Below are 24,224 nucleotides of genomic sequence, written 5' to 3' on the forward strand. Positions count from 1 at the left end.
GTACACCTTATATAAAGCGGGTCTGGAGGAATGAGGCGTCGGACCCCAGGAGGAGGCTGAAAAGGATTCACAGAACAGATTCAGCTAAAAGTAGCGTGCGTTTCCGGGGCGACCGCTGTGGGCGGAGAAGTGTCCAGGTCTCTAAAGGCGGAGCGAGGCAGAAGTCTGTGGAAGATGAAAGGTCTATGGCGTGATAAAATACCAACTAGAAACTGTAGGGAACCATTTGAGAGTAGGAGAGAAGGGGGGGAGAGAGAGAGAGAGAGACGGCTTCTTGCTGCCTGGGCATACTTCATAGAGGTATTGCTATTTGAAGGGGATCTTGAAAGGTGATTAGGAAAACGGGTTAGTTTTGGGTCAAGTTCACGCAGAGAAGCGAGTATGAGGAGACGCACGGAAGAAAAGAATCAAGTGCAAAACAATTTGGTGAAAATCTTTTGTCTATCCTTTGTTTTGCATTTTGAGAGCAGTTAGCAGTAAGACCCGAAGGGTAATGTGTTTTGAGGTGAGAATTACCCAGGTTCAGTTCCTGGCTTTGTGACTCGCTAGATGTTTCGCTTGTGAACGTTAATATTAAAGTCCCAGTTTTCCCGGCTGTAAAAATAGGGATAATAATCATTGTTCCAGGGATAAACGATACTTCATGCCTCCTGGCATCGTAAGCACTCAAGTAGACATGGGGGCGGGGTGGAGTTTTTGTAAGACTTTAAGATGTGTTTGAATGTCAGGACAGAATACTGTCGAATATTTTAATGTTTGTTATTTTTAAAAATTTTGTTTATTCATATAAGACCTGTGGCAGGTCTTAGCTGTGGCGGGGTGGGGGCGTCCGGTGTTTTCGTGGCGGGTGTATGGCATCTAGTTCCCTGACCAGGATCAAACCCAGCCCCCTGCATTGGGAGCACCGAGTCTTTGCCACTTGGATCACCAGGGAAGTCCTTGTTGGGTACTCTTGATGAGAATGAACATTTTATTGAACACCTAGCCTGCACTCATTTCTTGTCCCGCTTCTACCGGTTCCTGCCACTGTCCTGCCCCCTCTTTGCCAGCAATCTAGCTCATTCTTTTTCATTCTTCAGTATTTCTGTTCTTTATCTTATCCGGTCCTAGGTTAAAAGTTACCTCTTTTGTCTTCGCAGACTATGCAAGTTTCCTTATTACAGGCTCTAATGGAGTTCTCTACTTCTGAGCACTGCTCATTGTTTAAGGCCTCTCTCCAGATGGACTATATTTGCCTTGTTTACTGTTGCATCCCTAGTATCTAGCCCACATCCTTGCATAGAGTTGGTACTCAGCTTTTTAACTGAATTGAGTTTTTGCTTATTTCTGCCCTGATCTGAGTTCCTTGTGAACAGAAACTATGTCCAGCTCATGGTCACTGCTATCTTTACTGTACCACAATGCTAGGTTAACAACTCTTCCCCAACTGTTTGAAGTTGTGAGAAGTTAAATGCAAAAAGCTCCACTGAAAGTAAGTTTTCATTGGCTTTCTGAGGACTGCTGGGCTGAAGATGGCAGGGAGAAACTGTGACTGTCCCATGGCATGGCATGTTTTATTTAAGTCACATCATGCTCTGTGCTTATTTTCCTATTTTTAGAGATTAAATCAGCTGAAGGGATATCAAATTCAAGGTAATTTTCATGGAACCAGTTCCACTCATTCTGTCCTCTACAGTCAGCCAAATAGAATTTCTACATGATGTATTCATGTGCTAGGATGTACTTTACATACATTGACTCGTTTAATTCACATAATCACTTGAGATAGGTAGTATTAGTCCCACTTTACACATGAGGAAATGGGGGCACAAAAAATTTAAATAACTTGTTGAAGGTCACATCTTCTCAACTGGATAACTGGATACAGTTAACTTTTTTTTTTCTTTTCACTATTTATTTATTTACAGTTAACTTCTTAACCAATCTCCTCTAGTCCACATAACAGCAGAGAATGCTTTGAAACCTGTTGAATACATTATGTCAGCTCCTGCTCAAACCTACCAATAGTTTTTCCTGTCACACTTCAGGGTGGCCCATAGACCCTAAGAGATCTAGTTTTTGTTTTCGTCAACATTTCCTTCCACTCTTAACCCTTCCCTTGCCCACAGGGCTCCAGCAGTATCAGCATGTTTGTAGGTTCTCAAAAAGGCAAAGCTATTTTACTTTCTGTTCCTTTAGTCTGGGAAGGTACTTCCCCGTATCTTTGCATGGCTTGCTCTTCACATCCTGCCCTGCTTGCCTCAAACACATCCCTCATACCCAGTCACCGCCCTCTTACCCTGGGTATTCTTCATGTGCACTTATGCCTCCTCGCACCTATCCGATTTATCTTTTATGGCTATCCCAAAGAAAATGTAAATTTTGTGAGGGTGAAGGCCTTGTCTCTGTTACTTTCCTAGGGCCTAGAATAAAATCATGCAAAACATGTATTTCACACATGGATAAACAAATAAAGCTTCACACAAGAGCTTATCTTTGTCTTTTATTTGGAGGCATTGTTTACATTTCAGAAGGCATTAAAGCAACAGCAATTTTAGGTGTGGCTTTATGTTATAAACTAGTGAGTTATTTGGACACAATTTTTCTTCCTCTTTTTAACTACAAGCCCACAAAGTCTAAACATCCAAAGATGGCAAACCAGGTAGGTTTGTGTAAGTTACTTTTTAGAACACAGTTAAAATACTTTTAAACAAGTATTTACTCTAGCACTGATGAATTATACCATTGAGGATATATGTACTCTATTAAGAAACTAATGGTGAACATTATTATGACCATTAATAAAGGTCAGTCCTGGACACCAGTCTCAATGTTTGACATGTTTATGTACTACACAAGAACAGGCAGAGCTTCTGCTAGGTGGGATAGAAGAGCTGAAATAGCAGCCAACAAATATAACAACTATTCAGAGACCTTAAGAATCCCAAGTTCAAAGATGTTCAGATCAAATCTTTTTAATTGCTCTTGTGATCTAATGTGATCTAATTTAAGATAGAAAACTAAGCAGGACATGATTTTTACAATTCCCCCCATTTCTAGCAGACAGCTAGGCATAGCACATCAGAGCATAAGGCAAATAAACTGTAAAAGTATATTTTCTCCTCTTTGGGAACTTACAATCCAACAGAGAAAGTACTTGTAGTCATTGTAGCTAGAGGAAGGTCTATTAGGGAAGGTTTAATGGAGACAGTGAAGATGAAACCCTAGTAACTCGATTTTAATGACACACGAGGACATTCTAAATCTGAAAACTATGAGAAAAGCAAGTTCTCTTGATAGGTTACATCAGTGATTCTTAACCTACAGACTATGGACAGATTTCAAGGGAACCCAGGAACCAGTGGAACACACTGAGAAATTCTGTGCAATTTTCTAGACAGAGGATCAGCAGCATTCTTATTTTCAAAGGAGTCTGTGTTGCAAAAGAAACTTATTTAAGAGTTTGTGTTTTAAGTCCCTGGACAATCTTTAAGAAGGTTAGGTTGAGAATGAAGATCTTCTAGACCAGGCTAATAACAGAATTTGACCCTTGCTTGAGATTTTGTAGATGATGGGTAAACGGTAAATTCAAGACTTGGTGATGAGTTAAAAATGAAAGGTCAGAGAAAACCATCAAGGATAAAATTAAGCTTCTGATTTGGGACAGTGAGTATAGCCAGCTATAGGCTTGGAAGATGGGTTAAGTTTGGAGCATTCAGAGGGAAATGGAAAGCTGAAAATACAAGTCTACAGACATTCACTATAAAGATGATTATTCTAGCACTATTTGTAAACAATGGACTGAACAGCAGGAAATACCAATAATTAAGTAAAAAGTACTATATGAGGAATGATCAAGACTGAGGTTGGAACAATTTGGTGTCTAGCCCAAGAAAAGGAATAATCAGGCCAGTTATACCCTAAAGAGATCATGTTAAATAAGTGATAAGATGCTAGCCTGTTAACAGTTGAGAGGAAGGTGAAAAAGCACAGTGTAGGCCAGTGGCAAAAGTTTTCAGGACTTCATCTGCAGTGGAGACTCAGCACTCGGGCTGGTGGGTGGGTAGGAAGGGAGCGACACAGATTAATTGGTAAAAACTGCCCTCCTTTCAAAGTGAACATATACATAAGTTTTTACATGCAAGCTTAAGGGCTGTGTGGACACTTGGATAAAACTTTTAATGATCTGTAAAATTCCCAAGTCTGCATAATGTAATACTGACTTCCAAATATGGTTTATAGACTCATGAAGAACTGTAATACTTTTCAGTAACAACTGCTCCTTTAGAGGTGCATTTTGCTCGGTATACTGCCCAGGCTTAATACTATGAACAAGAAAGAAACTAGTTATGGTCATTAACTGGGAGATTCCAATTTCTGAAAATGATGGTAGGCTGGGAATTGTTAGTCTGAATACAATATATATTAGAATGAAAAGAATTCTATGACCTACAGAGCCTTGAAAGATTTATTAAATCTTTCATTGGCAATGACAAAGGTAACTACTTTTTTTCCCATTGGAAATTGCCTTAACACTTAATGGAGAAGTTCTCAGAAGTTCTCTATATGGCTTCCTCAGTGCCCCTTCATCTTATTTATGTCTGTCTTAGCCCTAACATTAGTCTGAGCTTTGGTCAAAAAAAGGCAATATCAAACCCAGACTTCATCTCTACTTATAGCTAAATACAACATCATTTTCTGACATAGTGACTGCAAATAAAAAACCATGCCCTTAGAATTTTGTTAAGATCATACTGTGAAAAAGGCCTGTATTGTGTTTAACCACCCTTTCTAAGACACAACCATTTTACATTTCTAAAACTTATGGGCTGAGATGTAGAAAGTCAAGTAACAACTTTAGAGCTCTGTAATAGGACATTATTAGCATTTAATAAATATAATTAATTATACTGTCTACCTAACAATGACCATGTGGGTAACAGATTAATTTTGAATGTATAGTAATTTCACTACATAAAGAGACATTAGTAAGTATGTACACATTTTACTAATCCATGAATCGAGAAAAGCATTTATTCACTTACAAATTTTATTTTTCTCTCAATCATCTAAAATCTTTTCATCTTGATTTTTTGGGGGGCGGCAGCTGAACTAGAAAATTATAGTTTTCCTCCTAAAAAAATGCAGTGATGTTCTTTCTTATAAATTGGCCTCTCTGATTTTCTTGTCAGCCTGCTTCAAGGAAATCCATGTGTTTAATACACTTGCTCGCAGTCGGGCCCAGATCAGATGGTTATTTAATCCAAATATCTGAGCAGCAAACTGAGCTGATCCTTCTGGAGAAAGGATGGTCGGACAGCCAAGACCTATTGGTTCAGAAAAGATGCAACATTGAGCTGTAAGTAAAGTGAAAATACCACCTAGCAAATTATTTTATACTCTCAGAAGCCCCACCAGCCACAGACAATAAAGCTACTATATTATCCTTTTCTAAAGTAGGATCTGCGGATGGAGTTTCCATCTTTAGTATCTGGAGTGATAAAGTGATAAATAATATTCATCGGCTAGGAACAGGTATTTTATATATAACTATCACTCTTCTCATTGAATCTACTTGCAAAGAAATTTACCTTTTGCAAAGTCCTTTTCATATATACTACCCTTTAACTCCCTGGTAAAAGGCCAGCAGCAACAAAATAAGGCATGAGGCTAATTGGGTAGAATCATCTCTTCTTAAACAAACTTGAGGTAAGTTATTTTGGTAATTTTCTAGCTATTCCTTTTGTTTTTGCACTTGACTCATTCTAATAGTTTTAAAGAAGCAATAAAAGTCAAATCCACAAAATAATTTTAAGAAATATTAGGTTATAAATTCAATACTAGTTCAGTAGATCTGTAAGACAGTAGAGTAAGTAACTTCTTAGGGGACCACGCGTTGCTCAGGCTGAGTTTTGGTTTTTCAGCTAAAGCCGTGGCAGCCTTGTTTTCATTGGAGGACAGCTGCTTCACAGTGCCCTGTGAGTCTCCGCTGTGCCGCAGGGAGTCAGTCACACGGAAACACGGGTCTGTTTTCAGTCTCCCTCCCCCGTAGGTCGCCACAGACCACGGAGTGGCTTCCTGTGCTGCATAGCGGGCTCCCATTAGTCACCTGTCTTATACACAGCAGTGTACATGTGTCAGTCCTAACCTCCAGTTCATCCCATACCCCCTGCTCTCCCTGGTAACCAAGTAAGTTCATCAGGCAGTTTCTTGAGGTGATACCATTATGTCATTAGAGTCAAGGACTAGATAGGTTACAGATCCAAAAGCTCCCATTTCCCTAAATACTCTTGGAATTTATCAGGCTCTTTGAGTCTCATGATCCCCAATAAGAATAAAGTATAAATCACAAGGATATTTAATTTGTATTAATAACTCAAATTTATACAGACCCACTACTTACTACATAACTAATATCAGCCAAATTAATTTAAGGAAAGTCAGTTCCTTTGGGAACATGTCAGAAGACAGATGTGAATGTGGTATTATGGTTATGATTTTAAAATTAGTCTTTATCACTTAGAAAATAAGTATTTAAGTATAAAATGCCATCATGCCTCAGATCTGCTTTACATAATGCAGCAGGAAAGGACTACAGGTGCAGCAAGACGTGAATTTCTGAAGCTGGGTAACAGGTATGTGAAATTTCATTATGTTATTCTCTCTACCACTGTGCATATTTGAAGCTTGTGAATAAAAGTCTTTAGAAGATTCAGTTATCTTACCACTGGGTAATCGAAGAGAAGACCACACATCCTGAGCGCCCCAGTCTGGAGTGAGAGGAGGACAGCTGATAACTGGATATGCGGTGTTACCAGACAACACCGGCCCTAAACCATTGCTTCTGCCTGCCACTGCCACAAATACAGTAGGAATGCCATCCCCTAGGTAAACGACAAATTGTAATTACACTAAGCACTCAAAAGAGATTTCAACATAGTTTTTAAAAAAAGGGGTCCCTGTGTAGTAACTCCCTGGGTTCCTTTAACAGGAGTCTCTAGATAAAGCACTAAAAAAGACACTATTATTAAATATATATTCAAAATACAAGGTTCATCCTGCCACTTACTGGATATCAAGCAATGCAGTAGCAAGAATAGTTCTGACCATCTTTGAGATCTGTAGCATTAAGGAGGTGTTAACACACGGGTGTGAGAGAGGGAATGTTCAAAGGCCCTTGCTACCATTGCTGCTTTGGCTCACTGAAGCAAAGAATGACACCACCTGACCCGCAGTTAACAGACACTAGAGGTTGAGGGACACTCTTAAGGAACTGAATTCAATAACAGAGTACCCCAATATTTAAGACTCTTCAATAAATTTTTTCTCACATCTCATAAACATCTTATTCTTTCATAAATTCGTAAGTTATTTGTTTCCTACAGCAGTCTACTTGGAATCCAAAATTTTATGTTTGCATTTTTCTGAAGAGAAAGAGACCTGGTTTTTATTAGCTTATTGTAGGGGTCTGGCCTCCACCCACCTCCCAAAAAAAGCTCTTAAAAATTCAATAACTGTACTCCTATAGCAACTACCTTTAGAAGGACTATACAACCAATATTTTCTCCAGTTGAGAATCTTTCCAGTCTATAGCGCTCCTTATTTTAGATGCTATCCCATCAAGACATTTCTTTTATATACTAAATTCTGAAATTGTTCCTTCATTTCATGTTTGACTGTCTCCCAGGAAAGGCCGACCATTAGAGATACCTGAGAGGACCTGCAGCTTCAACCTCAGCCCTTTCTTCTGTAATTGATGTGAGGTCTATTTTCTGTTACAGGGTACTAGAAACAGTGCTTGAGGGGATTAGGTAAGGACTAATTCTAGTCTTCATTTTCCTCCCATGCTTGCATTTTCAATTTTTCCTCTCTGATCCATTCTTTTACAAGCTCCTAGAGCACCTTAAAGATTCTGGAGGCAAACATCATCAAAGTTTAAAATTTTTTCCCTTAGAAATGCAGAAAATTATTTTTCAGCATTATTAGTCTAAACATAAAATTTTGGGGCAGAATCAGGAGAACTTCCTGAAATGCTCTATTTATTCAACATTTACCTTCATACTCAGCTTTAATCCTCAGAGTTTCATCTGGTCCTTTATGCGCAGAGGTGACCCTAAGTTCACATGGAATGCCAAAATCTCCACAAGCCTTCCTAATTTTTTCACAGTGATTAAGATCAGAGGTTGAGCCCATCAATACTATAACCCTGCACTGACTTTCTGGTTTCAGAAGCAACTGGAAAAGAAAAACATGAATATGCAAAAGAAGGCAAAGATAAAAATGGATTAATATGGGAATGAGTATTGTAAGAACAGTTTACAATAAAATTACAACTTGACACAGTATTTCCGTTCTTAAGAGACCAAATTTAAGACAAGCAGAACAAAATGATAGAGGATTTATTTTTCAAAATAACCTCTCTATATAAAAGAAAGTGGCCTTCCTAATTAAGACCTAATGAGTAAGATTTTTAATCACATAAATTATGTTTACTATTATAATAAAAAACAATTAATATTCAGGAAGCTGTAAAATAGTTCATCAAAGATTTTTAGTACACTCTGTTTAACACGTTTTAAGCCAAGATAGAAGTCATGTTATAAATATTTGCAAGCTAGCTGTGTGGAATTCAAAATGCACATTCCCATGGAAATGATGTTCTAAAAAGTAGTTATTACCCTTGGATAACCATAAACCCCATTCAGTTTCCATGGAATTATAGCAATAATAAAAATATAAACTTTAAAGTGACATTTTAATGTCACATGGAGTTCCAATTCTATACTCTTGCTAGGGACTCTGAGTAGCAACAGAAAGGTGAGTAGGAAATGTAAGGTTCCCCTGCAGGGGACAAGGAGGAAAGGATTCAAGGTTTCCCAGTAGTATCTGGGAGGCAGATTGGCCAGTTTCACTGCAAGGGGTTCCAGTGTCCCAGTGAGGACAGTTCAGCTGGGACATTTTTTTAAAGTGCTCCCTTCTTTAAAAGTCATTGGAAAAAAGAAAAGCAATGCACCCTCTCACTTTTTTTCTTTCTGAAGCAAAATTTTCTTGGAGAAAAATACATAAGACATGAAAGGTTTACCTCTACTCTTTCTGCAACCCACTCAAAATTCTTCTTTACCATCTGCAGCCCTTCAGGAGTTACTTCCTTGAGATCACGATATGACTAGAAAATAAGAAAGCTTAGAACATAAATACCAGACATGCATGAGCCCCCCCATCCCAAACACCCAGCAACTACCTCCGGCAAGCAGAGTGGGTTAATTTGAGCCACCATTATAGAGACTTATGACCTCTCACCCAATTCCCAGACCCAAGTCAGTTCAGAGAGCCAGAGTTTATTGACTGAAAAGGAGATTGGGTAAAGTATTCTACTAGTAATATTCTTCCTATCTGAAATGACTTGGTTTCTGAGTTTAGGGTACAGATTATGAAGTTTGCATAGCAAAAGATGTATCTGAAAAATATATCTGAGCCTACAAACTCATCTCTTGAATTAGACTAGAGAAGTTCAGATAGTGATGAATTCTTGCAGTTTCATTCAAAGATAACTGCTTCCTACACGAGCAATTATTAGCTGCCCTGACAGTTCTTACATATTAAGTATAGAGAAGATCTTGCCCTAATTTTGTTTTTTCATAGGAGAGAACAGAATTGGAGCCTGGTAAGAGCTTAAGACCTGGGGTAGAGTTCCATGTCTGCCACTTGCTCTTTTTTAGAGATTTTTATTTGCATTTGGTGGGGGGGTCAGCAATTATTCCCAGGGCTTAAGTCATCGTTTCTTCAGGGCAACCCCCTCTTCTGGTTCAGGGACAACCTGTTCTTTTTCAGGAAGGATCATCTCAGTGTGGCAGGGAGAGCGCATGTATGGGATGATCTGACCGCTGTGCTCACTTGGATGTGCTCAATGACCAGAGAATCCACATCTAAGCTCCTAAGTTCAGCATTACCCTCTGCATTTTTGAGCATGTGCAGTAAAAATTCAGCACTCTTTTTGGGCCACTGACCCTGCGTCCAGCCCCACTGTTTGGCCTCGGCACACCTACCAACTCTACCATTGTAACGATGGATGGCACATACAGCTTCCATAAAGGGACATCTTTCAGACTGGTGGCTTTTCAGATATGCATACCCTGGGCATTTTCATGAGTGTTCTTAACACAAAGATTTGAACCCCTTGATTTGCATGATTTTGTAGAGTTCTCTGGGTCAAGTGAATAGCAAACCATTTTTATAGGTCACCTCAGGTCAGGCCACTTAGCAGAAAAGCCCTGTCACTTACTCTTGTTAATTGTGAAGATATCTATAACCTTAGAGCCTTAGTTTTCAATTAATCAAAAAAGGGTAATATTTGCTCTGAGATAATAAATGAGAAATCTGCTTCATAAATGTAAAGTATTATACCTATCCTTTTCTCCAGGATATATTATACATAGAAGATATTTATCTTTAAAAATAAATAGCAATCAACAACTCGGGCTCATGTCATCAGAAATAATAAGTACCTTTCCTTTTCCTCCCATCTTCCCTTTCTCTTCTATCCCAGCCTGATCTTGCAAAGGATTAAGGATTACCTACCTGTTTGTCTTTTTGCTGGGTTCGATCTCCTGATGGCCAGAGTCTCCAGGAATCATTATCAATAACATCAGCAAGGACAATTTCTCTGGTGGTTACATCAACACCAAATTCAATCTAGAAACAGCATATCAACAAAGAGTTTTTCAACACTATACTACTAAAGACAATTCTCAGTTATAATCTTTACTTTCAAATCTCCATTTTATTTGTACCTTCATATCAACTAGTGTACAGTTCTGGGGCAACCAGGATTTCTCCAGTATTTCAAAAATAGCCTGTGTAGCATGACTCATGATATCCACTTCAGTTTGTCCTATAACAAGTCCAGCAAAGCAAAAATTTGCAGCAATTAGCTGTTCCTCAGACCACTGTGGATCATTATTGGCATCATCCTGAGAAAAAAGTATAGGAGTACAAGTAACTTAAATATAAAATATTTGAAATTTTCAGACAAACTGAGCATGATGAATTCCTCAGAAACATTCACTTTTGCTAAAGATTTAACTTTTGTTTAAAATACCCTTTAATTCACAACAATCATTTTAAACTTTTCTATTTTCAATAGCTACTTTAAGATTCAGTATTTTGGAGTAACTTATTCTAAGTCATAAAGTACTTTTAAAGAATTTGTTTTCTCTATATAAATAATTTAAATAGAAGTTTATGATTTTTATTTTTTCTTAATCAGTCAACAGAGATGGTAAGAAGACCAAAACACATTCTATTCCAACAAAATCCTTGCAGAATGCAACTTTCATAATCCCTTGACCTTACTTTCGGTAAGAATTTATACAAGACTATAAGTCTTCAAGAACGTTACTCGGTAATTCAAGAGACTCATACAATGTAAAGAGATTGGTAAAAAAATAAAATACTTTCATTTTATTCTAAGTAGTGTCCCAACTGTACATGAAGTTTTTCTTTTATGGATTCTTGATTTGTATAATTATAATCATAAGACAAGTGCTTTAAACTGTGCAGTTCACTGATGCACAATGACACTGCTTCTGAAATAGAAGAAATATGCTTAAAAGCATGAAAAGAGATGAAAAGAGAGAAGCAGTTTCAGAAAAGAAAACCAACACAAACTCATAACTACTGACTCCTACATCTTCTGTTGTATGATTCTGCTTAAAAGACACATTAACAACAACTTTCTGTATTAGAACATAAAAAGATCCCTCATATTAGCCTTCAACAGTAGACTTTAAAATTTACTGAATTGTTCCTTTTCTCTTCTTCCTAATGACTGCTAATTTCAATTTGTTCTTTTTATTCATCGTCTTGTTCCAATGTAAGATAAATAGATTTTCAAAGACATTTTCTCCTAAATTTTTGAATTATCATTACTAACTGAAGTGTACATTCGCCACAAATATTTCTGGAATGATAATTTTAGTATCAAAAACTTAAATAGAAAAAAATAAAGCTTAAATAGTATCTAAATCTTTTGACTCTGTGATAAACCTGTTGCTCAGTTACAGTAAGACAGGGAAGTATAAAATAATTACCTTAAAAAACATCTCCACTTTAGGTGGGTAGAACTTATATCCTTCCTTAACACCAGGATTTCTTTTGAGAAAAGAACCAGTTGCTATTCTTCTACAAACCCATTCAATTGGAATCATTTCACACTTCGGTGCAACGAAAGCTGTCTCCCCACATTTTCTGGTGAAAGCAGTTTTGATACCTACATATTGATAACAAAAAGAAAAAAAAAGCATTAAAATTATATTTAAAAAGTTAGATCTGAGGCATAATAAAACTCTACCCTTTATAAAAAACAAAACAAAAACTCTGTGTAGGGAGGTGGGAGGGAGGTTCAAGAGAGAGGGGACATGCCAATACCAATGGCTGACTCATGTCAATATATGGCAGAAACCAACACAATATTGTAAAGCAATTATCCTCCAATTAAAAAAAAAATCCTGCATAGCTAAATGCATTACCCTTAAATGGCACTATCAAAAATAAATATAATTTTTTAAAAACAGGCAGAAGTAGGAAAAAAATTTTAATATGGCTTTCTACTGCCTATCAAAATATTCAGGAATATTTCATTTTACGTTGCAAGGCAAATTATATACTGATTCTAAAAATCTGAGTTCCAGTGTCTCTTCATTCATTCTTTCAAAAAATATTTGAGTGTCTCCTCTACCACTGTGCACCTAACTGCACAAGGCATGTAAGTACCTAAATGGCACTAAATTATCTCTGAATCAGATCCGGTGGCAGGACTGTCACATTCATTGGTCCAGTATTATATGAGCCTTATAAAATACTAATTTATCACAATCAGATAGAGCCCTAAATTTTGGACAGCATTTTTCTCTTAATATTTAAAGCAAATAATCCTTGAAAAAGGCATTCAACAGGTACCAGCAAGAACACAGTGACCAATCTGCCTAAGAGCAAAGAAAATATTTGTTCTTCCTCTCTTTTTCTCAAACTGTTACTGGAAAACTAAGATAAACAGCTGCCTTGTGATGTTTGGACTGGGGCTACTTTATGTGGTGGCCTTGGAAAATAACTTCTCCAATAACAGTTACAATATATCATAAGCTGTATGTTGCAGCAATTCCACATATACACAAGAAGATTGAAAGCAGGGACTCAAACAGGTATCTGAACACCAGTTTCACTATGTTCACAGTGTTTTGGCTATTAACAGTAGCCAGAAGGGAGGAAAGGACCCAAGTGTCCAACAAGAGATGAGTGGAGTGGACAGACAAAGTGTAGTTACACAGTGAATTACTGCTCAGTTACAAAAAGGAGGACATTCTGATACATGCTACAACATGGATGATTCGTGAAAACATTATGCCAAGTGAAGTGAAGGTTAGAACTGTAATGCTACTTACAGGAGATACCTAAAGTAGGCAAATTCACAGAGACAGAAAGTAGGACAGAGGTTACCTGGGGAGATTATTGTCTAATGGATTAGAGTTTCAGTCTGGAATGATGAAAAAGTTCTGGAAATTGACAGTGGCAATGGGTTGCACAACACTGTCAACATACTTAAACGTCAGTGAATTGTACACTTAGAAACAGTTAACAAGGTAAATTTTACATGTGTATATTTTACCACAATTTGCACGACCTACCTTAGGTCAGGCACTATAAATTCGGTTTCTGTTTGCTTAATCCTCATGACACCTGATAAGGTGTGATGATCTTCCCAAGAAACAGGGGACACTGAGGCACAGTACTAGGCCACAACTAGGCAAGGCAGGGCTTCCAACGCAGTCTGAACTCTGCAGGCTGCCTTACTCTATGCTCTCCTGGAGGTGTTACTGTATCATCACACTAATGTGAATTAAAATACCTCCTGGAAACCTGCATGGGTTTAACATAACTATGCTCATCTTTAGGCTACAATATTAGCACCTCCAATCCCAATCTAAACCTCTAATAAGATCAAATTTTTATCATCAAAGGACTGAAGATCTTTGATCTTACCTACGTATGTATCCACAGGTGAAGGGAACCTACATTTATGGAAACCTTGCATCATGCTAAGTGTTTTACATGTTAGCTCATTTAACCATACATAAAATTTTTGAACTAGCTGCTATCATTCACATTTTACAGTAAAAGAAGTAGAGGCTCACAGAAATAATTTAGTAAGTGAGGTCATGCTGCTAGTAAGTAATGGAGCCTGGACCTAAAATGCACTATATCCACTTCTGAAACCTGTACGATTTTCTTTGTACTCCCTCTGGGTTTGACCAGGAAGATTCAATTAAAATAGGGAAAAGAATAAACTATTCTATACTGTGCGGACAGGAACTCTGGGAAAGAATGTTAAAAGTGTATGTAAAATACTTAGGCCACTTTAATCTTTAACAAATGATTGGGCTCACAGGCAGTCAGGATTTAAATCAATCCTTGACTTGAGCTGGTAACTACATAACTAGGTCTAAGAGCTCTTTTTACCCAGTAGTCATATTTGCTCATTGTCTACCAAGCTTTACAGATTACAAATCTATTGCTTATATATAAACAATAGTTACTGTAACTCAGAGGAAAGTCCTTCCCTGTATCTAAGGGAATCAAAACTACATAGAATCAACTTATGGTAGTCATACAAAAAAAACCTGCTTCTAAGACAAAGGGATTCAGTTTAGATGGTATAATGATTGTTTCTAACACATACGCAAAAGAACTTCCCCCATTAGTCTCAGTTGTTTACAAAATTCAAAACTCCTATCAAGACTACTAAGAAAATGTAAACGTCACTTCACATTATGAATTACAACGTCCAAGTATGACAGCTAATCAGCCCAGCTAACCCTGGCACCATCCCTGTATTAAGGCTCCAAGCTCCCCAACTGTGGTTTAACTGTGAGACTGTCAGTCATATCACTACTACCACGTCTCAATGTAACCACAGCGGGTTTCTGTGCAAGAAGGAACTGAAACATCAAAGGTTAACATTTGATTTTTAAGCACAGAGACTAAATCCAGGAACTTCAAAATTCCTGTATAAGCGTTAGTTCACTATATAGCATGTACAGTGTTATTTCCTATATCTATACCTATTACTCGTGCAGTCTTTTATAGTTTGTTCATGAGTGACAAACAGAAAACTAGAATCCTGATTTACTGATTCTCATTTTGGTGCTTTTCTCACTCAAATTTCCAGAAATACCTTAATTTGGAACATATCCATGGTTATAAAGAAAGCACTTTTAAACAGACCACTGATGGTCAACTAGACATACCATTTAACAATTAGCAAGTAAAAACTCCATAAATAAGGCTTAAAAGAACTCTTAATCTGTACCCTAAAACTAACAATCTGTTATGAATTTTTAAAACTTTTAGATTTGCCTTAATTTCACATTTAATTTGCCTCCATTTCAATATAATGGAGAAGGCAATGGCAACCCACTCCAGTACTCTTGCCTGGAAAATCCCACAGACGGAGGAACCTGGTAGGCTGCAGTCCATGGGGTCACAGAAGAGTCAGACAAGACTGAGTGGCTTCACTTTCACTCTTCACTTTCATGCACTGGAGAAGGAAATGGCAACCCACTCCAGTGTCCTTGCCTGGAGAATCCCAGGGACGGGGGAGCCTGGTGGGCTGCCGTGTATGGGGTGGCACAGAGTCGGACACGACTGAAGCGACCTAGCAGCAGCAGCACAGTATATAAAACCCAGTATACAGCACCTTTCCACACCTTCTGTGAACCAAGTAACTTTCGTTCAGCGTGCTAAATACATAATTGCTGGAGTACTTCATTTGCGTGACCAACTTTCCCAGCTGCATGCAGGCCTTTCAGAGTCAGACTGCATCACCCTAATTCACTCTCCTGAAGCCCTGGCAAGTACACTGAATAGGTGTCTTATTAAATAAGCAAATAAAAGAACTCGGGCCTGTACATATCTTCCACTGCTTTAATCCCATAGCTACGTGCTACTATGGGGACACAGAAGCTAGTTATATTGTTAACAACTTATAGTGTTAAGCAACTATAAAAATTTGTAACATGTTCGGAGAGGAGATAACTTGTGAGGTTAAAAAAGGATCAAAGGATCACTTATCTGTACTGCAAGAGGAACCTAATACTAATTTGATGTTCTCTCTAGAAATCTACTCAGTTACTGGAAAACCACCATTCAAGGAAACCGTGAAGTAAAAATCCTGGGTTGCATTATTTAAGAACTGAGGGAAGTGCTTTAAAATTATGTAATATTTTTACCTTCAATGTATAGGCGATTTATGATATGGATGACAATTTAGGTTGGCAATTAAACATATTTTTTTGTCACAGTAATTAAAAATGGGAAACAGGGTACTCTGGAAAAGGCAAAAGTACTCAAGCAAGTATTCTATACTGACGGAAAGAATTTAACTTGAATTACCTTGTTTCTTTCACTCCAACTGCCCTCCACAGAATGTTTTGATCTGGATTTCATCTTTCAAATAGATTTCACTATTGGAAACAGTCTTTACTCGGTTTTAGAGTAGGAGGTAACCCTGGACATCTTGATCTAGTCCAAATCCCTCACGTGGGGAATGGCAGGATGAGAAGGTGTGGTTGTAGTCTTCAATTACTTTTCAGGGCTTTCAAGTGGAAGAGGGATTTGAAATTCTGTATTACCTCCAAGGGGCAGAGCAAATTTATGCACACAGACTTTTAGGGGTTAAATTCATCAATCAGAGCTGCCAAACACCAGAATATATTTCTTTCACAGGTTAAGTTCCTTAAGTTCCTTCATAGGTAAGCCTTTCCTAAGATGTCCTAGGAGAGGGAAGTTGCAGAGAAGATATACATGCAAGACAAAAACTGTAGCAAACTGTTGAAATTCCTCTTAACTAAATGATACTACTTAGTAATTCCAAACCAAGTAAAGTGTTACAGTTATATGTAAATTTCCGGTATAATTTAAATAAGTGTAGCATGTGAGGCATCCCCAAACATGTTGTTAATCCAAATAACCTCCTTAAAGAGATCGGAGTGGTATGTGTGAAAGGGGAGTCACTTACCTGCTTCCTAAAACAACTGGAAAAAAAAAAATCAACTGGTAATCAACATCTTATTAACCCAAAAAATGTCATTTCCCAATAAAAAGAACCAGTAAGTATACGTGAGAGAGACCACAAAGAGGGAGGCTCCTGGGAGAGCCACTCACCTGCTTCCTGTAACAACTGAAAAATACAGCTGGTAATTTTATTTGAGATTGCAGCTTTTCCTTCAAGGTGATTCTTTCTGGCTGCATTTCCTGCTGTAATCTGGTCCTTGGACTGCAGGAGGACTTTTCCTGGACTATCCAACAATTCATAGACTTCTTTTGTTTTACCCTCATAGAGTTTTTTACCAATCTTCAGTACTGTGGAAATAAAATGGAAACATCAAATTTCAGGAAATTTCGTGCAAAAGATAATTGAGAAGAATTATCTAGAATGATGAATCAGTATGCATACAGAGCAATCAAATTTTAACAAAAAAATTAACTCATCTGCCTAGGTCTTTATGCCCTACAAAGTATTTTCAATGCACCATCACATTTCACCCGTACAATTTTGTCAAGAATTACAATTATGCAAATTATCATACAGATTAGGAAACTAAGTACCAAAAAGATGCCACATAGTTAAGAAATGGCAGAGCCAGAAAAAACCTCGTCTCCTGATATCTAATGGTACACTGTGCTCTTTCCACCTCAATTTGTCTCTCACATTAGAACTGAAGTAGAATCAGTGAAGATACATTAAAATTAATGTGACAACTAGTAATTTCATATATATACTCATAATAGAATTAACTAAAATAGCTTGCAGGAGGAAATGCTGTATTTTTCCCTACTTCTGTTTTCCATGGAAAGCAAATGGGCAAGTTCAGCCAGATGGTCTTCTTGATTTCAAGTCAATGTGCAAGAGGAGGCACCTCCATCCACTGCAGTCAACCGACCCGGAAGCACTTCTATTTTTCTACTCCTGCTTCTCTACCCTTGAACCCCCCTCCTCACTGACAGTTACAGAAAACTGTGAAAAGTAAGGGCAAGAGCATCCAATTGATGCAGGTCATCAGACATAAAGAAAAGTAGACTTTGGTCATTAGAAAGAATGATTTTGATGAAGATCAGGGATAACAGAAGTTTAAGGACTTAAAATTTCCAGGAGGAGAAACCACCACCCCTCATTCTTCCACAACACTGAGTCATTCTCAGCATCTGCATTTTTCAGGGTCCATGTGCCAGGTACTAAGGATGTACCAGTAAACCACGTTCCTGCTCTCAGGAGGCCAGAGTCTGAGAGAAGCTGAAATTAACCATCATAGTAAGTATAATGTACAGAGTATGGGATCACAGGTTCAGAGCAGGACCACTTAACCTAACCTCTGTCATCTAGAACAAAGTGAGGGTTAGGCTGAGATCCGAGGCACGGTCAAGCGGTAGGGAGCGGCAGTGAAAGGCCAGGGTGTGAGAGTGCATGGCAGAACTTCAGCATGTTTGCACCACTGCGTGTGTGTACACTCCTGCTGGGCAGAGAAGGGGGTGGGGGCAGCAGCTGAGAAGTCGAAGGAAAGGCAGGAGATAAACCTGAAGAAGAGGCAGAGGTCACATCAACAGGGAGTGAAGATAACCATTAAATGAGACAGTTACAACTCAGTTCAATGGCTGCATCTGCAGGGTACATAATTCAGAGGACCAATCCCCATCCTCTTATTGTAATGTCTTGATTCACTGACAAGGTTTAAAAGGTCCTTCCAAGATGTAGCACTAGCTTAGCACTCCAAATTCAGATTTCTTTATTCCCTTCCCAGAACCCTAACTGCACTCAATATGCCAGCAAATTTGGAAAACTCAGCAGTGGCCACAGGACTGGAAAAGGTCAGTTTTCATTCTAATCCCAAAGAAAGGCAATGCCAAAGAATGCTCAAGTTACCACACAATTACTCATCTCACACGCTAGTAAAGTAATGCTCAAAATTCTCCAAGTCAGGCTTCAACAGTACGTGAACTGTGAAAATTCCAGATGTTCAGCTGTATTTAGAAAAGGCCGAGGAACCAGAGATCAAACTGCCAACATCCGCTGGATCATTGAAAAAGCAAGAGAATTCCAGAAAAACATCAATTTCTGCTTCATTGACTATGCCAAAGCCTTTGACTGTGTGGATCACAACAAACTGTGGAAAATTCTTAAAGAGATAGGAATACCAGACCATCTGACCTGCCTCCTGAGAAATCTGTATGCAGGTCAGGAAGCAACAGTTCGAACTGGACATGGAACAACAGACTGGTTCCAAACTGGGAAAGGAGTATGTCAAGGTTGTATATTGTCACCCTGCTTATTTAACTTATATGCAGAGTACATCATGAGTTCATCATGGGTGAAGCACAAGCTGGAATCAAGATTGCTGGGAGAAACATCAATAACCTCAGATATGCAGATGACACCACTCTTACAGCAGAAAGTGAAGAGGAACTAGAGAGCCTCTTGATGAAAGTGAAAGGGGATAGTGAAAAAGTTGGCTTAAAACTCAACATTCAGAAAACTAAGATCATGGCATCTGGTCCCATCACTTCATGGCAAACAGATGGGGAAGCAATGGAAACAGTGATAAGACTTTATTTTTGGGGGCTCCAAAATCACTGCAGATAGTGACTGGAGTCTTGAAATTAAAAGACACTTGCTCCTTGGAAGAAAAGTTATGACCAACCTAGACAGCATATTAAAAAGCAGAGGTGTTACTTTGCCAACAAAGGTCCGTCTAGTTAAAGCTACGGTTTTTTCCAGTGGTCATGTATGGATGTGAGAGTTGGACTATAAAGAAAGCTGAGCACCAAAGAATTGATGCTTTTGAACTGTGCTGTTGGAGAAGACTCTTGAGAGTCCCCTGGACTGCAAAGAGATCCAACCAGTCCATCCTAAAGGAAATTAGTCCTGAATATTCATTGGAAGGACTGATGCTGAAGCTGAAACTCCCGGTACTTTGGCCACCTGATAGGAAGAGCTGACTCATCTGAAAAGACCCTGATGCTGGGAAAGACTGAAGGCGGGAGGAGAAGGGGACGACAGAAGATGAGATGGTTGGATGGCATCACCGACTCGACAGACTTGGATTTGGGTGGACTCTGGGAGTTGGTGATGGACAGGGAGGTCTGGCATGCTGCAGTCCATGGGGTCGCAAAGAGTCAGACACGACTGAGCGACTGAACTGAGAACCTAACTTCCTGTAATCTCTAAATCCTCCTCTCAGGCTTCCGACATGCTCCTCCGTAGGCCCTGAACACTGTTTCCTCCACTTCCATTCCACTACTCATCTCTTTCAGGTCTCACAGGCCATGCTGGTTGAGTTTAGACCTTATCCTGAGAACCACCACAAAGCTTAATTAACCACATCAGTAAAATGGCAGATGTCTGTTACAAAGACCATTATGGCTGCTGTGTAGAGAATGAGATGAGGTAGGGGTGAGTGGAAGAAAACTACCGACGGACAGACCAGTTAGGATGCTGTAGCAGCAAGCCAGGTGACACATAACCTGGGCTAAAGAAAAAAATGTGGGATAAGTAAGACTCAAGCTATTTAAAAGGTAAAAGTTTTAATAACAATTGATTCAATATGGGCAACAGAAGGGAAAGTTGAGGATGGTGCCTAGGTTAGATAAAAAGAAGTCTGTACCCAATGCTACTCCCTCTCAATTCAGCTGAATCTGCATTTATTTACTTACGTCCATACCACTGTGGCTTGTGGAATCCTAGTTGGCCAAACTGCCCCCTGCAATGGAAGCATGGAGTTCTAACCACTGGGCCATTAGGGAATCCCCTGAATCATTATTTATTACCTACTTGCATCTCTATCCATTAATAGAAATAACATAACATCATAGAAGACAATTGCTACCACTGTCAAAATGCTTGCTATAAATTCATAGATGAATTCAAAAGAGGCTGATGAGGACTGAGAATAATTCATGGAATTGAAATTTAAGAGTACTTTAAAGTACAGAACTTCCGCAAAAAGATAAGAACATCTAGGACGGTGCTGTCCAATAAAGGTACCCACTAGCCACAGGTGCCTATGAAACATCTGAAATGTGGCTACTCCAAACTGAGATGATGTAAGTGTAAAATACACAGTGGATTTCAATATTTTTTTAAAAACTAGCAAAAATCACAATTTTTATAATGATTATGTGTTGAAATGGTACTACTTGGGATATAGTTTATCAGTAAAAATAGCACAAACTGTCTTTCTAATCACGCATGGACAAAACAATTACATATAAATATGTAACATGATAAATGCACAGTGAAGCAAGAAATTTTTTGCCTGGTGGTTTTGGAGCTCTCATTGGCATAAAATGGCTAAAACAAACAAAATCTTGACAGGAAATAGAAAAGTCTTCAGAAGGTTTAGTTATTAACTTTCTGAAACAGGTTATTATTAACCTAAAGGGAAAAGCAAGACTTTGGTTTCGGGAGTCAACATTAGATGTTCCTGCGTTTGTTTTGCAATACCTATTGATTGCAAACGCGAATTACAGGTATCTCTCCAACTTCTGGCCATCTCTCGTTCCAATGACCCTTTGCGCCTTTTCCTCATTCCATGAGAAGTTCTGGATGTTACAAAAAGTTCGGAGGCCCCGGAGCGCTTTGTTTCCAACGCACCGCTCGGCAGCGTCAGGGACACGTGCCCGCGCGTCCAGTGGCCTAGAGAGGCGCGCGCAGGAAGACGGGGCACAGTCCGGGGAAGGATGCCGTGGGAAGCCAGAGAGAGCGCACAGGCCAGCGTGAGAGAGGCGGGAAGACCGCGGAGTCCCAACTCCTGCGGACGCCAGTTAACTCACCTTCGACTGCCGCCATTGTCCGGGGTGGTCCGGGGGCTTCGGCCGCGCTGGGAAGAGACGCAGGACTCTGGAAAAGAAGCGCGATCAGAGAGGCTCACGGGGCGGGGGAGGGAGGCACCGCCCACAGACACGCCCCTGGCCGGGCCGCGTGACCCATAGCGCCCCCTCCGGGTCTCTTCGAACATCGCCGCGGCCACGGAACATTGGGGGTCCCTAACCTACCCAGAGGAACCCATCCCGGAGCAAGGCTTCCCGCTGCGCAGGCGCAGCGACGCGGGCCGCCCCCCCCGCCCCCCGCGCGGGCGCAGTTCCTGGAAGAAGAAAAATGGCGCGCACTGGCGGCCCCTCCCCACTTTACCGCCGCTCGCTGACCGGGCCCCCTCCTCGCCAGAGAGAGCGGGTCAGAAATTGGAGCATACCAAGTAGTGACGGCTCGGGGGAAAGCATATGAGGAGGGACATACAAAGTGTGTATCCTCTGGGAGAGAAATGACATTAACCCCGTAAGTCCCACCACCTTCGTCTTGGGTGCTAGAAAATAACGGAGAGTTCCACGTGCAGAAAAATTATCCTCCCACAGGCCTCAGGGGGAGGGCTAGCTCCACCCCCACAGGGCCCGTGGCTCCGCCCCTCAGCCGCGGGGCCTCGCCCTCCGCCCTCGCTCATTGGCGGGCCCGGAGGGGCGGGGCAGAGTGCCGGGGGGCCGACAAATCCCTCTCACTGCGGGGAGAACACGCGCCGCCGCAGTAGCGAGGGTCGAGCCGCTGCGAAGGGAGCGGCTGTCCCCGGCCCGAGCTTCGGAGGCTTCCAGGCCGCGCAGTCTACTGGTTGGTGCTCAGACCCCTGGCGCCGCGGCGGGTCCCACCACGTGTTTTCGGCGGCGACATGGAGCTGGAGGAGTTGGGGATCCGAGAGGAATGTGGCGTGTTTGGGTGCATCGCCTCAGGAGAATGGCCCACGCAGCTAGACGTGCCGCATGTGATCACTCTGGGACTCGTGGGGCTGCAGCACCGGTGAGCGACTGGGTGAGGGGTGGGGATGGCGGCTCGTGTTCTCCTCCATCTGCCCGATCCGCTTCCCGCGGCCGGAGTTGGCGATCTCGCGGGCGCCTGAGAACCAGGGGCCGGACCTCTCTCTTACCTGGACTGGTACCTTCCTGTGGCATCCACCAGATTGCCAAGGCGTGCGCCGGGGCTCTCTTGTCTCCCTGGACTTCAGCCTGTGCCCCGCCACCCTTAACGGTCTTTTAGGGGCTCTCCGCGCTCCCGTGTAGTGCACCCCTCCTGGATCTGACCAGATTGTAAGGCTCCAGTCGGCTGGACATGCCCAGTTGGGGTTCTTCCTCGTCTCCTTGCGCGTTTTGATCTCCCACAGCCTGAAGCTGCTCTTGTGATAAAACTGTGTGGGGTGTTTGCTAGTCCTGGACCTACAACACTTTGAGGTTTCGCGGGGAGCCTGCAACCACCACAAGCTTTTGTTTGCAAGAGCAGAGCTATTGGGCAGATGGTGTATTTGAACGAAGTCATAGCTATGGGAACGTAAGGATTCAAACCCGGGGAAGCTGAATCGGTTGATGGTCAAAAGGAACTACCGGTTCTAGATCTCATGAATTCCAACAGATAATAATCCAATCGCGGAGTAATAGTGCATGTACAAAAAAATTCTTTGGTAAACATTTTAGATAATGAATGAAAAGATTAGTAGTAAGGAAATGCCAAAATAATTCCCTTCTTTAAAAGATGGAGAGAATAGTTCCTGTATGACAAGATACACATTGACTTTGAAAAACTGATAGATCCTTTGAGTTAAAAAATAACTTTGCTTCTGTGATCTTTCCATTTCCTACTAACTGAACTAAGTTTTAATATAAACAGTTTTCTTAAGGGTAAAAAATAGAAACCTAAGTTTGACATCACTGAAAGTATTACAAAGTTTCCATAAGAGGATACCTCAGCAACAATTTCTAGAACAGTTAAGGAACTTGGTGATAACACTTATCAGCAATACGGGAGAAATATGTATAAATGCATTCCAAATGATTAGCTTTCCCTCCACCAAATTTAAACTAGAAGTAGGCTTTTTGCATTTTTCAGAGTCCAGAATAGTTGGGTTTGAGTTTCACATCTTGTATATTCTTGTTTACTAAACGCTGAGAGTAATTTAGAATTCTAGGAAAAATCAAATATTTTTAATTTGAATTAATTTTGGATAATTGTGGGTTGATCATAATAGAGATCTTATTTTAAAATACATTTATGTTATTGAGAGGATTATATATATAAGCCAAGGAAAAACTAAAAGCTATTCATATGGTACTCCATAACAACATGAGTTTATAACATTCTTCAGAGAAGTTATTTTGGATAT

The 24,224-nt window shown here is 40.1% G+C and overlaps 2 protein-coding genes and 1 long non-coding RNA gene across 10 annotated transcripts in view; 2 read left to right on the forward strand and 1 right to left on the reverse strand.

Annotated features, from left to right (window-relative positions):
• Positions 1-2,469: 2,469 nt before the first annotated feature.
• Positions 2,470-24,224, reverse strand: part of PAICS (phosphoribosylaminoimidazole carboxylase and phosphoribosylaminoimidazolesuccinocarboxamide synthase) — a 39,044-nt gene continuing 17,289 nt past the window's right edge. For 2 of the 8 annotated variants that reach the window (XM_043906681.1, XM_043906682.1), the window contains 9 exons: positions 21,859-21,925; positions 17,197-17,394; positions 12,069-12,247; positions 10,770-10,949; positions 10,558-10,671; positions 9,062-9,145; positions 8,034-8,214; positions 6,705-6,863; positions 2,470-5,306 (listed from right to left, as the gene is read on the reverse strand). In XM_043906681.1, the coding sequence (XP_043762616.1) occupies positions 5,140-5,306; positions 6,705-6,863; positions 8,034-8,214; positions 9,062-9,145; positions 10,558-10,671; positions 10,770-10,949; positions 12,069-12,247; positions 17,197-17,394; positions 21,859-21,925 (1,329 nt within the window). In that variant the 3' untranslated portion in view covers positions 2,470-5,139. Of the gene's footprint in view, positions 5,307-6,704; positions 6,864-8,033; positions 8,215-9,061; positions 9,146-10,557; positions 10,672-10,769; positions 10,950-12,068; positions 12,248-17,196; positions 17,395-21,858; positions 21,926-22,080; positions 22,150-22,216; positions 22,234-22,277; positions 22,339-22,371; positions 22,390-22,997; positions 23,016-24,224 lie in introns of those variants that run through there. The other 6 variants (XM_043906686.1, XM_043906685.1, XM_043906688.1 and 3 more) reach the window with 6 other exon arrangements.
• On the forward strand, positions 5,248-10,025 carry LOC122696564. Its single transcript, XR_006341787.1, has 4 exons — positions 5,248-5,338; positions 6,562-6,614; positions 7,761-7,790; positions 9,811-10,025. It is a non-coding gene; the product is annotated as an uncharacterized LOC122696564 (long non-coding RNA).
• Positions 22,533-24,224, forward strand: part of PPAT (phosphoribosyl pyrophosphate amidotransferase) — a 34,548-nt gene continuing 32,856 nt past the window's right edge. Inside the window, exon 1 of the mRNA XM_043906691.1 lies at positions 22,533-22,870. Coding sequence (XP_043762626.1) covers positions 22,743-22,870 — 128 coding nt within the window. The 5' untranslated portion in view covers positions 22,533-22,742. The remainder of the gene's footprint in view (positions 22,871-24,224) is intronic.

This window comes from Cervus elaphus, chromosome 6 (genome assembly GCF_910594005.1).
Source record: "Cervus elaphus chromosome 6, mCerEla1.1, whole genome shotgun sequence".
Lineage (NCBI taxonomy): Eukaryota > Metazoa > Chordata > Mammalia > Artiodactyla > Cervidae > Cervus > Cervus elaphus.